Source organism: Eumetopias jubatus, unplaced genomic scaffold, assembly GCF_037043125.1.
Source record: "Eumetopias jubatus isolate StellerSeaLion01/CBP00866 unplaced genomic scaffold, mEumJub1_p1.0 scaffold_4, whole genome shotgun sequence".
NCBI classification, from domain to species: Eukaryota; Metazoa; Chordata; class Mammalia; order Carnivora; family Otariidae; genus Eumetopias; species Eumetopias jubatus.
In genome coordinates, this window is record NW_028274810.1 from 15,705,115 (window position 1) to 15,719,461 (window position 14,347).

Here is a 14,347-nt window from a genome sequence, read left to right on the forward strand (position 1 = left end):
ACCTTCAGTTTCTGGGAGGGGGAAAGAAGGCTTAATGATGACTGAGGGCTTAACTTAACATCTTTCATACTTAAATTTTGTGAGTTTTCATCTGTTTTCTATTTTCAAGGCCTAGGTTCTTGATATAACCACATGAATTTTTGGGTTTTGTTTTGTTTTGTTTTGTTTTGACATTAGGTCTTAAAAAGTTTTACACCAGTGTTTTGTTACAAAAGGTATAATTTTAAGCCACACACACTTTAAAATTAAAGGACCCAAAACATGCTGAAAGTTTAAGAGTTTTTATAATGGCTTCGAACTAATAACATACTGAAAATATGACTCTCTTAACAGAAAAAAGATCTAGATTTTTTTAATGAGACTTTTTTTACACATTGGTCAGGTATGTTTTCACTAAGCAGCAAAATTTCTCACTACATCCATGGTTCAGTATAAAAAAAAAATCCCATTGTCAAGATTTAAAAAAAGATTATCTCAGCAAGAGGATTAAATTCTAGTCTAGATTCATTTATCTTCCCACTTTACAAACTCTAGGTAAAGGAATCTAACAGGTTGCCAAAGAACACAATCCCGAGCCTTAATCACAAAAGCTGATGAAGCACCTTTTATAAGACTCCTCCACCCTGCAACAAGTGCGTGTCCAGAGGAATGTTAATATCATACTACTAAAGGTTAAATATTTACATCATTCTAGAACATTTTAAGCTGTATTACAGTGCTATAATTTCTCCTCTTAAGGAAAAATAGATTGAATTTCCCCGCAGTGTTCTGAAAGGAAATAAGGTCGTTTTTTAAAAATATATCCATAATAACTAGTGGTTTGCTTATTTTTTTCCTGTATTTTTAAATTCCAACAAAGCATTACTTTGCAAAAGGTCCTTCAGTTCAAATTCAGTGTCTCTGTTTTGATCTCTTTGTAAAAGAACTCTCTGTTCATCCATTCTTTTTGCCTGAGAATGTAAAATCAAGCTAAAAAAGTCCTCATCTGGTACTGTTGGTCCCTTTGTGGCAGCAGGTGGTGGAGCACATCTTTGGTCATCTAATCTGGACCCCTGCAAATTGATGAGAGAGATTAAAACACAAATACTTCATTAATGTTTGTCATAATTTTTTTTTTTTTTTTTTGCCTCGTCTCAGAAATTTAATCTTCAGACCTGAAACCTTATTAATAAAACTTTTGCCATTGGGGCGCCTGGGTGGCTCAGTCGTTAAGCGTCTGCCTTTGGCTCAGGGTCCTGGGATCAAGCCCCACGTTGGGCTCCCTGCTCCGCAGGAAGCCTGCTTCTCCCTCTCCCACTCCCCCTGCTTGTGTTCCCTCTCTCGCTGTGTCTGTCATTTTAAATAAAATCTTTAAAAAAAAAACCAAACTTTTGCCATGACTTACATAATCAGAATCTAGCAAGTATTATGTAGAAGTGTAACATCATGGCTTTGGTAAGATTAATTAAGATACAAGGTCAAATATTACAGAGTAGGCACTGGCAAATACAACTTATCAAATCCTTAGAATGTTAGGTACAAAAACCCTGCAGCACTACCTTACAAATACCGTGTCAGGCCAGGGGTCAGCAAACCGGAACCCACTGCCTGTTTTTGTTCATAACGTTTCCTTTTCATTTCACCACAGTGCTCATTTGTTGATGAACTACGTGTGGCTGCTCGCCAGCTATAATGGCAGAGTTGAGCAGTTGTGACAAAGACCATGGGGCCTGAAAAGCCTAAAATGTTCTCTGTCTAGCCCTGTCTTAAGCATTTAAATCTGTTAAATAGCCCAGATTTTTTCCTTGAAGTTGTAACTTACCGATCCTTATTTTGGAAGTACATTAGAAATGTTATTGATCAACTAAAAAATACAAGCACTTAAAAGTGTACATAGAGTGTCTGGTATCATAAGCTCCAGCACAGGAATATGCAGGCTGACGTTGGAGTGCCCACTCTTGCTGGGCACTGTGCGCTGACCTGCCTTCACATTTAACCCCGTGGCCCTGGGGACACACCCACACCCACACACACACACACCCACACACCCACACCCCCCCACACACACCCCACCCCACCCCCCGGCTCACGCTTCATTTCTCCTCCCTTTATGCTCTGGTGATTTCACTGTCCTCCAACTCATCCAACACTGGGGCACTGGAGGCCCTAGACCTCTTCTCTTCTGGTCTTCATTCTTTACCTCTGCCAGACTTGGTCACTCTCAGTAATTGCATTGTCTTTACAAGCATGATTTCAAACATCCCATGTTGACTGCCACCTCCAATTTTCCAGATCAGGCTAGACAGTAATCCCCCAGGAAACTTTTTTTTTTAAATTGTAAAATAAAGTTTGCTACTTGAACCATTCTTAAATGTACAGTTTAGTATTAAGCACATTCATCCTGCTGTGTGGTCATCACCATCCATACCCAGAACATTTTCATCTTCTAAAACCAAAACTCTAAACCTATTGAACAGTAGCTCCCATTCTCCCCTCTCCAGCCCTTGGCAACCACCATTCTATTTTGTCTCTATGAATCTGACTACTTTACCTCATATGAGTGGAACTGTGTAGTATATTTGTCCTCCTATGACTGCCGGCTTCTCAGCATAATGCCTTTGGGATTCACCCGTGTTGGGGCTTGTTTCAGAATTTTCCTCATTTTTAAGGATGAAAAATACTCCACTGTGTAGGTATACCACATTTTATCCACCTGCCAATGGGCACTTGGTTGCCTCTACCTTTTGGCTATCGTGAATAATGCTGTTCGAACATTGGTGTACAAATATATCTGTTCATATCTGTGATTTCAACTGCTTGGGTATATACCCAGAAATGAGATTGTTGGATAGTAAGGTAATTTTTAACTTTCTGAGGAACCACCATACTTTTTTTTTTTTTAAAGATTTATTTGAAAGAGAGCACAAGTAGGGAGAGTGACAGGCCGAGGGAGAGGGAAAAGCAGACTCCCCTGCTGAGCAGGGAGCCCGATGGGGGCTCGATCCCAGGATCCTGGGATCATGACCTGAGCTGAAGGCAGACGCTTAACTGACTGAGCCACCCAGGCGCCCCTTGTTTTGTTTTAACATTTAAGCTGAGTTTTCATCTTGAGAATTTCTTAAAGGCAGTCTAGGTTTCCATTGTCTCATTATTCAGTTTTTCATCAGGCTTGCTGACAAGGAACAGTTAAGCTTATTTTTTTCTTTTAATTTAAATTCAATTAATTAACATATATTACTAGTTTCATAAGTAGAGTTCATGGATTCTTCAGCTGTATAGAACACCCAGTGTTCATCACATCACGTGCCCTCCTTAATGTCCATCTCCCAGTTACCCCATCCCTCCAACCTCCTCCCCTCTAGTAACCCTCAGTTTGTTTCCTATAGTTGAGTCTTTTATGGTTTGTCTCCCTCTGATTTCGTCTTGTTTTATTTCTCCCTCCCTTCCCCTATGATCCTGTTTTGTTTATTAAATTCCACTATGAGTGAGATCATATAATTGTTTCTCTGACTTATTTCACTTAGCATAATACCCTCTAGTTCCAGCCACAGCACTGTAAATGGCGAGATTTAATTTTTTTTGAGGGCTGAGAGTGTTCCATTGTATATATACACATCTTCTGTATCCATTCATCTGTCGATGGACATCTGGGATCTTCCCATAGTTTGGCTATTGTGGACAATGGTGCTGTAAACATTGGAGTGCAGGTGTCCCTTCGGATCACTACATTTGTATCTTTGGGGTAAACATCCAGTAGTGCAATTGCTGGGTCATAGGGTAGCTCTATTTTTAATATCTTGAGGAACCTCCATACTGTCTTCCAGAGTGGCTGCACCAGCTTGCATTCCCACCAACAGTGTAAGAGGGTTCCCCTTTCTCCGCATCCTCACCAACATCTGTCATTTCCTGACTTGTTAATTTTAGCCATTCTGACTAAACGTCTGACCTGGTGTGAGGTAGTATCTCATTGTAGTTTTGATTTGTATTTTCCTGATACTGAGCATTTTTTCATGTGTCTGTTGGTCATTTATATGTTGTCTTTGGAGAAATGTCTGTTCATGCCTTCTGCCCATTTAAAAACAAAATTTTTTTTTAAAGATTTTATTAGCAAGCGCACAAGCAGGGGGAGCTGCAGAGGGAGAGGGAGAAGCAGGTTCCCCGATGAGCAGGGAGCCCGGCAGGGGGCTTGATTCCAGGGCAAGATCTGATCATGACCAGAGCCGAAGGCAGATGCTGAACCTGAGCCACCCAGGCACCCCTCTTCTGTCCATTTCTTGATTGGATTATGTGTTCTTTGGGTGTTGAGCCTGATAAGTTCTTTATAGATTTTGGATACTAGCCCTTTATCTGATATGTCATTTGCAAATATCATCTTCTATTCTGTCAGTTGTCTTTTGGTTTTGTCGACTGTTTTCCTTTGCTGTGCAGAAGCTTTTTACCTTGATGAAGTCCCGATAGTTCATTTTTGTCTTTGTTTCCCTTGCCTTTGGAGACGTGTCTAGCAAGAAGTTGCTGTGGCCGAGATCACAGAAGTTGCTGCCTGTGTTCTCCTCTAGAATTTTGATGGATTCCTGTCTCACATTTAGGTCTTTCAACCATTTGGAGTCTATTTTTGTGTGTGGTGTAAGAAAATGATCCGGTTTCATTCTTCTGCATGTGGCTGTCCAATTTTCCCACCATCATTTTTGAAGAGACGGTCTTTTTTCTATTGGATATTCTTTCCTGCTTTGTCAAAGATTAGCTGACCATAGAGTTGAGGGTCCATTTCTGGGTTCTCTATTCTGTTCCACTGATCTATGTGTTTTTGTGCCAGTACCATACTGTCTTGATGGTTACAGCTTTGTAATAGAGCTTGAAGTCCAGGATTGTGATGCCACCAGCTTTGGTTTTCCTTTTCAACATTCCTTTGGCTATTTGGGGTCTTTTGTGGTTCCATACAAATTTTAGAATTATTTGTTCCAGCTCTGTGAGAAAAGTTGATAGTATTTTGATAAGGATTGTATTGAATGTATAGATTGCCCTAGGTAGCAGAGACATTTTTTTTTCTTTAAAGATTTATTTATTTATTTGAGAGAAAGAGTGAGAGAGAGAGAGAGCACATGAGAGGGGGGAGAGTCAGAGGGAGAAGCAGACTCCCTGCTGAGCAGGGAGCCTGATGCGGGACTCGATCCTGGACTCCAGGATCATGACCTGAGCCGAAGGCAGTCGCTTAACCAACCGAGCCACCCAGGCGCCCGGTAGCATAGACATTTTAACAATATGTTTTTCCAACCCATGAGCATGGGATGTTTTTCCATTTCTCTGTGTCTTCCTCAGTTTCCTTCATGAGTGTTTTATAGTTTTCTGAGTGCAGGTCCTCTGCCTCTTTGGTTAAGTTTTTATTCCCAGGTATCTTATGGTTTTGGGTGCAATTGTAAATGGGATCGACTCCTTAATTTCTCTTTCTTCTTTTTCAGTGTATAGAAATGCAACTGATTTCTGTGCATTGATTTTACATTCTGCCACTTTGCTGAATTCCTGTATGAGTTTTCCACATAGAGTATCATGTCATCTGCAGAGTGAGAGTTTTACTTCTTCTTTGCTGATTCGGATGCCTTTTATTTCTTTTTGTTTTCTGATTACTGAGGCTAGGACCTCTAGTACTATGCTGAACAGTGGTAAGAGTGGACATCCCTGTCGTGTTCCTGACCTTAGGGGAAAAGCTTTCAGTTTTTCCCCATTGAGAATGATACTCACTGTGGGCTTTTCGTATATGGCTTTTATGATATTCTCTATCCCTACTGTGAAGAGTTTTAATCAAGAAAGGATGCTGTACTTTGCCAAATGCTTTTTCTGCATCTGTTGAGAGGATCATATGGTTCTTGTCCCTTCTTTTATTAATGTATTGTATCACATTGATTGATTTACGGATGTTGAGCCAACCTTGCAGCCCAGGGATAAATCCCTCTTGGTCGTGGTGAATAATCCTTTCAATGTACTGTTGGAGCTTATTGGCTAGTATCTTGGTAAGAATTTCGCATCCATATTTACCAGGGATATTGGTCTGTAATTCTTATTAGTGGGGTCTTTGGTTTTGGAATCAAGGTGATGCTGGCTTCACAGAATGAGTTTGGAAGTTTTCCTTCCATTTCTATTTTTTGAAACAGTTTCAGAAGAATAGGTGTTAATTCTTCTTTAAATGCTTGGTAGAATTCCCCTGGGAAGCCATCTGGCCCTGGACTCTTGTTTGTTGGAGATTTTTGATTACTGCTTCAATTTCCTTGCTAGTTATGGTTCTGTTCAGGTTTTCTATTTCTTCCTGGTTCAGTTTTGGTAGTTTATATGCCTCTAGGAATACATCCATTTCTTCAGATTGCCTGAATTGTTGGCATATAGTTGGTCATCATATGTTCTTATAATTGTTTGTATTTCGTTAGTGTTGGTTGTGATCTCTCCTCTTTCATTCATGATTTTATTAATTTGGGTTCTTTTTGATAACTCTGGCTAGGGGTTTATCGATCTTAATAATTCTTTCAAAGAACAAGCTCCTAGTTTTGTTGATCTGTTCTACTGTTCTTTTGATTTCTATTTCATTGATTTCTGCTCTAATCTTTATTATTTCTCTTCTCCTGCTGGGTTTAGGTTTTATTTGCTGTTCTTTCTTCAGCTCCTTTAGGTGTAAGGTAAGGTTGTATATTTGAGAACTTTATTTTTTGAGAAAGGCTTGTATTGCTACATACTTCCCTCTTAGGACTGCCTTTGCTGCATCCCAAAGGTGTTTTCATTTTCATTTGTTTCTATGAATTTTAAAAATTCTTTAATTTCCTGGTTGACCCATTCATTCTGTAGTAGGATACTCTTTAACCTCCAAGTATTTGAGTTCTTTCCAAATTTGCTTTTGTGACTGAGTTCCAGTTTCAAAGCATTGTGGTCCAAAAATATGCAGGGTATGGATCCCAGTCTTTTGGTACCAGTTGAGACCTGATTTGTGACCCAGTATGTGATCTGTGCTGGAGAATGTTCCATGTGGACTCAGGAAGAATGTGTATTCTGGGGGTACCTGGGTGGCTTAGTCAGTTAAGTGTCTGCCTTCGGCTCTGGTCATGATCCCAGCGTCCTGGGATCAGGTTCCCCATCTGGCTCCTTACTCAGGAGGGAGCCTGCTTCTCCCTCTCCCTGCCGTTCCTCCTGCTTGTGCTCTGTCAAATAAAATCTTAAAAGGGGGGGGGGCATCTGGGTGGCTCAGTTGTTAAGCGTTTGCCTTCAGCTCAGGTCATGATCCCAGGGTCTTGGGATTGAGCCCCACATTGGGCTCCCTGCTCGGCGGGAAGCCTGCTTCTCCCTCTCCCACTCTGTCTGCTTGTGTTCCTTCTCTTGCTGTGTCAAATAAATAAATAAAAATCTTTAAAAAAAATGTATTCTGCTTTAGGATGGAATGCTCTGAATATATCTGTGAAATCCATCTAGTCCAGTGTGTCATTCAAAGCCCTTTTTTCTTTGTTGATCTTCTGCTTAGATGATCTGTGCACTGCAGTGAGTGGAGTGTTAAAGTCCCCTACTATTGGGGTGCCTGGGGGCTCAGTTAAGCTTCTGCCTTCAGCTCAGGTCATAGATCTTGGGGTCCTAGGATTCAGCCCTGAGTTTGAACCCTGGGGTTGAGCCCAGACTTCCTCAGTGGAGACTCTGCTTCTCCCTCTCCCCCTCCCCACCTCTCCTGTGCTTTCTTTGTTCTTTCTCTCAAATAAATAAATCTTAAGTCCCCTACTGTTACTGTATTATTATCAGTGTGTTTCTTTAATTTTGTTAATTGATTTATATAATTGGCTGCTCCCATGTTAGGGGCATAAATATTTGCAATTGTTAGATGTTGGATAGACCCTTTAATGATATAGTGTCCTTCCTCATCTCCTATTACCATCTTTGGTTTAAAATTTAAAATTTCATTTGTCTGATATAAGGATTGCCACCCCAGCTTTCTTTTGATGTCCATTAGCATGATAAATGGTTTTCCACCCCCTCACTTTCAATCTGGAGGTGTCTCTGGGTCTAAAATGAGTGTCTTGCAGACAGCACATCAATGGGTCTTTTTTATCCAGTTCTCATACCCTGTCTTTTGATTGATTGGGGCATTTAGCCCATTGACATTCAGAGTAACTATTGAAAGGAATTTAGTGCCATTGAATTACCTGTAAAGTCACTGTCTGTATATTATCTCTGTTCCTTTCTGGTCTATGTTACTTTTGGGCTCTCTCTTCGCTTAAAGGATCCCCTTTAATATTTCTTGCAGGGCTGGTTTAGTGATCACAAATTGTTTTAGTTTCTGTTTTTTTCTGGAAGCTTTGTTATCTCTATTTTGAATGACTTCCTAGCTGGATAAAGTATTCTTGGCTACATACTTCTCATTTAGCACCCTGAATATAACATGCCAGTCCTCTCTGGCCTGCCAGGTCTGCTGCCAGTCTAATGTTTCTACTCTTTTAGGTTACAGACCTCTTGTCCCGAGCTGCTTCCAGGATTTTCTCTTTGTCTGAGATGTGCAAGCTTCACTATTATATGTTGAGGTGTTGACCTATTTTCATTGATTTTGAGGTGGGTTCTCTGTGCCTCCCGGACTTGAATGCTTGTTTCCTGCCCCAGATTAGGAAAGTTCTCAGCTATAATTTGCATGCCCCACCCCCCTTTTCTGGGATCCCAATCATTCTAATATTGTTTCACTTTCTGGTATCACTTATCTCTCGAATTCTTCCCTCATGATCCAGTAGTTGTTTATCTCTGTTTTTCTCAGCTTCTCATTCCCTGTGATTTTGTCCTCATTATCACTAATTCTCTTCTGCCTCACTTACCCTAGCAGTTAGAGCCTCCATTTTTTAATTGCATCTCACTGATAGCCTTTTTTGATTTCAACCCGATTAGATTTTAGTTACTTTATTTCTCCAGAAAGAGATTCTCTAGCATCTTCTATGCTTTTTTCAAGCCCAGCTAGTGTCTTCATAATTGTTATTCTGGACTCTAGTTCTAATGTCTTACTTATATCCATACTGACTAGGTCCTTGGTAAGTCAGTACTGCCTCTTGTTCTCTTTTGAGGTGAGTTTTTCCATCTTGTGTGGTTGCCTTTCTATTTGTAGAATTGTAGCAATTCTTTTTCTTAGATCTCTGGTTGAGTTCACAGGTGTTCAGAATGATTTGATGGATATGTAGTGGAATTCCTGGGACCAAACTGAGTTCTACTCCTCCGCCATCTTGGAAAGTCCCACCATACTGTTTTTCATAGCAGCTCCACCATTTTCTATGTCCACCTGCAGTGCACTGACAGTTCCAATTTCTCCACATCCTCACTGATGCTTGTTTTCTGGTGGGGTTTTTTTTTTTTTTTTTTTTTTAATGATAGCTTCCTAATGGGTGTGAGATGGTATTTCGTTGTGGTTTTGATTTGCATTTCTCTAATGATTTGTGATGTTGAGCATCCCTTCCTGTGATTATTGGCCATTTGTATATTTGGAGAAATGTCTGTCTGGATTCTTTGGGAGGTGGGGAGTGGCAGAGAGAATCTTAAAGCAGGCTCCACGCCTAGCACAGAGCCCAACATGGGGCTCAGTATCATGACCTGAGCTGAGATCAAGAGTCAGTCACTTAACCGACTGAGCCACCTAGGTGCCCCTGCCCGTTTCTGAAATAGTTTTTTTTGTAGTTAAGTTTTAGAGTTCTCTATGTTCTGAATTAATCCTTTATCATTTATATGATGTGCAAATATTTTCTGTGAGTTGCCTTTTTACTTTTGTAAAATTGTTTGATGTACAAAAGTTTTAAATATTCATGACGTCCAGTTTGTCTATTTCTTCTTTTGTTGCCTGTGCCTTTGGTGTCATAACTAAGGAATCACTGCAGAATCCAGAATCTCGAAGCTTTCCCCTTATGTTTTCTACAGATTTTACAGTCTTAGCTCTTACATTTAGGTCTCTGATCCATTCTGAATCAGTTTTTATATATGGTATTAGGTAAGGGTCCAGCTTCATTCTTTTGCATGTAGTTTTCCCAGAATCATTTGTTGATGAGAATCCTTTCCCCATTTAATAGTCATATAATTGTTGCTGAAAATCATTTGACCACATATTGGATTTATTTCTGGGCTGTCTTTCCTATTGGTGTATATGTCTGTCATTATGCCAGCACCATAATTGTTTGATTACTGTAGCTTTGTAGTAAAATTTGAAATCAGGATATGTGAGGCCTCCAACTTTGTTCTGCTTGCTCAAGATTGTTTGTTATTTGGGTTCCTGTGGAATCTCAGGGTGGAATTTTCTGTTTATGTAAAAAACCTTATTTACATTCTGATAAGGAATGCATTGAATCTATAGATTACAGTCTGGGTGGTATTGGCATTTTAACAATATTAAGTCTTATAATCCACGAACGTGAGATTTTTTTCCATTTTATTTATGAGGTTTTCATGTCTTTCAGAAATATTTTATAGTTTTCACTGTTCAAGTCTTTAACCTCCCTGGTTAAGTTCATTCTTGGGTAGCTTATTCTTTTTGACACTATTATAAGAATTGTTAATTTTCCCCCTCCCAATAACTTGTAATAACTTGTTCATCATTGTTAGTGTATCAGGAAACACAACTGATATTTGGATATTAATTTTGTATCCTGTTATTTTGCTGAATTTGTTTCTTAGTTCTGACAGGGTTTTTTTGTGGGCTTTGGTGAAATCTTTAGGGTTTTCTGTATCTAAGACTGTCATTTCTGAACAGAGATAATTTTTTTCCTTTCCAATCTGGTTTTTTTTTCTTGCCTAATTGCTCTACTAGAAGTTCCAGTATTATGTTGAATAGAGGTGGTGAAAGTGGACTCCTTGTCTTGATCTTAGAATAGTTTTTTCCTTTACCACTGAGTATGATGGTAGCTGTGGATATTTCATAAATCTTTTTTTTTTTTAATCTACTCACGTGCATGTGTGCACGTGCACAGGGTGAAGGGCACAGGGAGAGGGACAAGGAGACTCCGTGCTGAGCGCAGAACCCCACATGGGGCTCGATCCCACAATACTGAGACCTGATCTGAAATCAAGTCAGACACCACAACCGACTCAGTCACCCAGGCACCCCTCATAAATGACTTTTATTATGTTGTGGTAGTTTCTTACTATTCCTAGTTTGTTGAGTGTTTTTAACATGAAAATGTGTTGAATTTTGTCAGATGCTTTTTCTTCATTTAGATGATCAAGTGTTTTTTTTCTGCTTTCATTCTATTAATGTGTATGTATTGCACTGATTGATTCCCCTATGTTGAACCATCCCTGCATTCCAGGAACAAATCCCTCCTGGGCGTGATGTATAGTCTATTTACTGGATTCTGTTTGTTAGTATTTTACTGATGATTTTTGCATCTATATTCAAAAAGGATATTGGTCTCAAGTTTTCTTGTAGTGTCTTGTCTGGCTTTGGTATCAGGACAATATTGGCCTCATAGAATGACTTAGGAATAGGAAGTATTCCCTTCTCTTCAGTTTTTTGGAAGAGTATGAGGACTGGTGTTCTTCTTTAAATGTTTGATAGAATTCACCAGTGAAGCCATCAGGTCCAGGTCTTTTCTTTGTCAGGAGATTTTTGATTACTGATATAATCTTATGGATTATGGGTCTATTTTCTATTCATGATTCAGTGTTGGACAATTTTGTGTTTCTAGTTATTTATCCATTTCTTATAGGTTATCCAACTTGTTTGCATATAATCATTCACAGTATTCTCCTAAAATTATTTTTATTTCTGTAGAATATGAGTAATGTCCCCACCTTTGTTTCTAATTTTAGTAATTTGAGGCTTTTTTTCTTAACTCTAGTTAAATGTTTACCAGTTGTATTAAATGTTTACCAGTTTTGTTAAACTTTTCTAATAACCAGCTTTAAGATTTGATTTTTTTTTTTCCTATTTTTCTGTTCTCCATTTCCTTCCTTCTGCTAGTTTTAGGTTTAGTTCTTTTTTTAGCCCCTTAAGCTGTGAAGTTAGGTTGTTAATTTGAGATTTTCCTTCTTACAGCTATAAATTTTCCTGAATACTGACTTCACTGCATCCCAAAGTTTTAGAATATTGTGTTATTTTCATCAGTCTCTAGGTAGTTTCTAATTTCCCTTGTGATTTCCTCTTTACCTACTGGTTAATTTACACAAATTTGTGAATTCTCCATTTTTCCTTCTGTTATTGCTTCTAACTTCATCCTTTTGTGGTCAGAGTATCTTCTATGTATGGTATCTGTCTTTTAAAATTGTTGAGACTTACTTTGTGGCCCTAACATATGGTCTGTCCTGGAGAATATCCCATGTGCACTTGAGAAGAATGTATGTTCTGTAAGAGGTAGTTAGCCTATTGTGTTGTTCAAGTTTATCATCTTCCTGGTTGTCCTGTTATTGAGGGGGGGGGGTCTTGAAACCTTCAGCTATTTTTAGAAATGTTCATTTCTCCCTTCAATTCTGTTAATTTTTGCTTCATATATGTTGATGGTCTGTTATTAGGGACGTGTCTTCAGTATTTCTTAAAGCCACTGGGATCACTGTTACTTTTCACTTCCATACTTCTCTTCTTAGATGCAGCCTAGGTTCCAAAGTCCCTTATTAAAGTAATTCCCTGGTATGTACTTTTCTCCCCCTCCATCCTATTCTGTCAAAATAGTGACCTTGATTAAATCTCTGTATCCTTAGGTACTTGGTTATACCCAAGGAAAATATACCACTCTACTGACCTGTCTTATTTCAGTGACTTATTTCAAATGAGTCCTCAGGGTAGCTCAATAATTCTATTACCAAAGAAACCATGTTCCACAATCTCCACTAATGGCCTTCTTACTTTGCTAACAAAATAAAAGCCACCAGAGAGAATTCCTACATACAACTACCTCCAAATCTGCACAGATACTCACTCTGCTTTCCTTCTCACCTGTGCAAAAACTTCAACTATCCCATACTGTGCTGCATCACTCGTTCCTCCGTCTACTTGATCATTTGTCGGCATACATGCAGTATTAACTCCCAAAATAAAAAAAAACCCACTATCTCCCCTTTTACACTTTTCATGTTCTCAACCCCCTCAATCCTTTGTCCCCATCATGTCACTAAAACAGTATCTTTCAAAATGACTAATCTCCATGTTGCCAAATCTAGGAGATCAGCCATCATCTTACTTGGCTTCTTAGCAGTGTTCTTAAAACACTTTCTTCATTTTGCTTCTATCACTGTCTGGGCTGACTGCTGCTTTGCTGGCTTACCTTCCTCTGTTCAGTTAGATTTTGGAATTCCCAGAGCTTAGTCTTCCTATTTCTTTATTCTTTAGATACTGTCTTTCCAAGGCTTTAATACCAGCTATATGTTGATGACTCCCAAAAATCTTTTCTGTCTGGGACTCCAGATTTTTTTATATCCAATTGCCTACTCAACAGCACCACTTGAGTATCTACTTACATAACTCAAATTGCTGTATCTAAAGTAGAACTGCTTTTTCTTCCCAAACCGGTTTCTCTTCTCCATTTCAGTAAACCATACCATTCATCACTGACTCAGTGCAAAGCCAAAAAGATAGGAGCCCTCCTTGATTCTTATACCCTCCCATCCAGTTTATTAACAGGTCTTTCCAGTCAACCATAACTTCAAAAATATATCCCTATTCTGACTGCTTATCATCACTACTACTGCCACCACTACACTAGTCAAAGTCACCAATATCTTCTGCCTGAATTACCCATATTGGTTTTTCTAGCTGGTCTTTCTACTACACCCTTTGCCACTCCACATGCTTTCAGCAGTAGCCAGGATGATCTTTCAGACTGTTCAATGTCTTCCTATCACATTTGGAATACAAGACCTCATCATGGCCTCTGAGATACAGGCTGGTTATTTCTCCATCCTTATCTCCTACCACTCTCCCTTATCCGTTATTCACTCCATGCCAGTCGTACTGGCTACCTTGTCATTCCCTGAACCTGCTAAGCTTTTATATCCAAGAAGAGACTTGTTGTCTCTGCATGGAACACTTTAACCAAATATTCACATGGCTGACTGTTTCACCTCATGCAGATGTCTGTTCATATGCCAATCCTGAAACATCTTCCCTAACCACCAGCACCCCTGGATACCCCAACTCCTTTATCTTGCTTTAATTTTCTTTATAGCACGTTATCAGTACCTGACGTAGAATATCTATACACGTGTACAGACTTATTTACTATCTATCTCTCCACACTAAAATGTAGGATCCTTTAAAAGCCAAGTATGTGTCTCAAATGTCTAGAATAGTGCGGAGAACATTACAGATGCTCAATAATTTTCTGTTGAATGAATGACAGGTAGGTAGTATATGTGTCATCACCTCATCTTTTTATGCATGAGAACACACACACAG

The 14,347-nt window shown here is 39.2% G+C and overlaps 1 protein-coding gene across 1 annotated transcript in view; it reads right to left on the reverse strand.

Annotated features, from left to right (window-relative positions):
- Positions 1 to 378: 378 nt before the first annotated feature.
- Positions 379 to 14,347, reverse strand: part of GPSM2 (G protein signaling modulator 2) — a 54,059-nt gene continuing 40,090 nt past the window's right edge. The window contains exon 15 of the mRNA XM_028102022.2: positions 379 to 1,052. Within this exon, the coding sequence (XP_027957823.1) occupies positions 825 to 1,052 (228 nt within the window). The 3' untranslated portion in view covers positions 379 to 824. The remainder of the gene's footprint in view (positions 1,053 to 14,347) is intronic.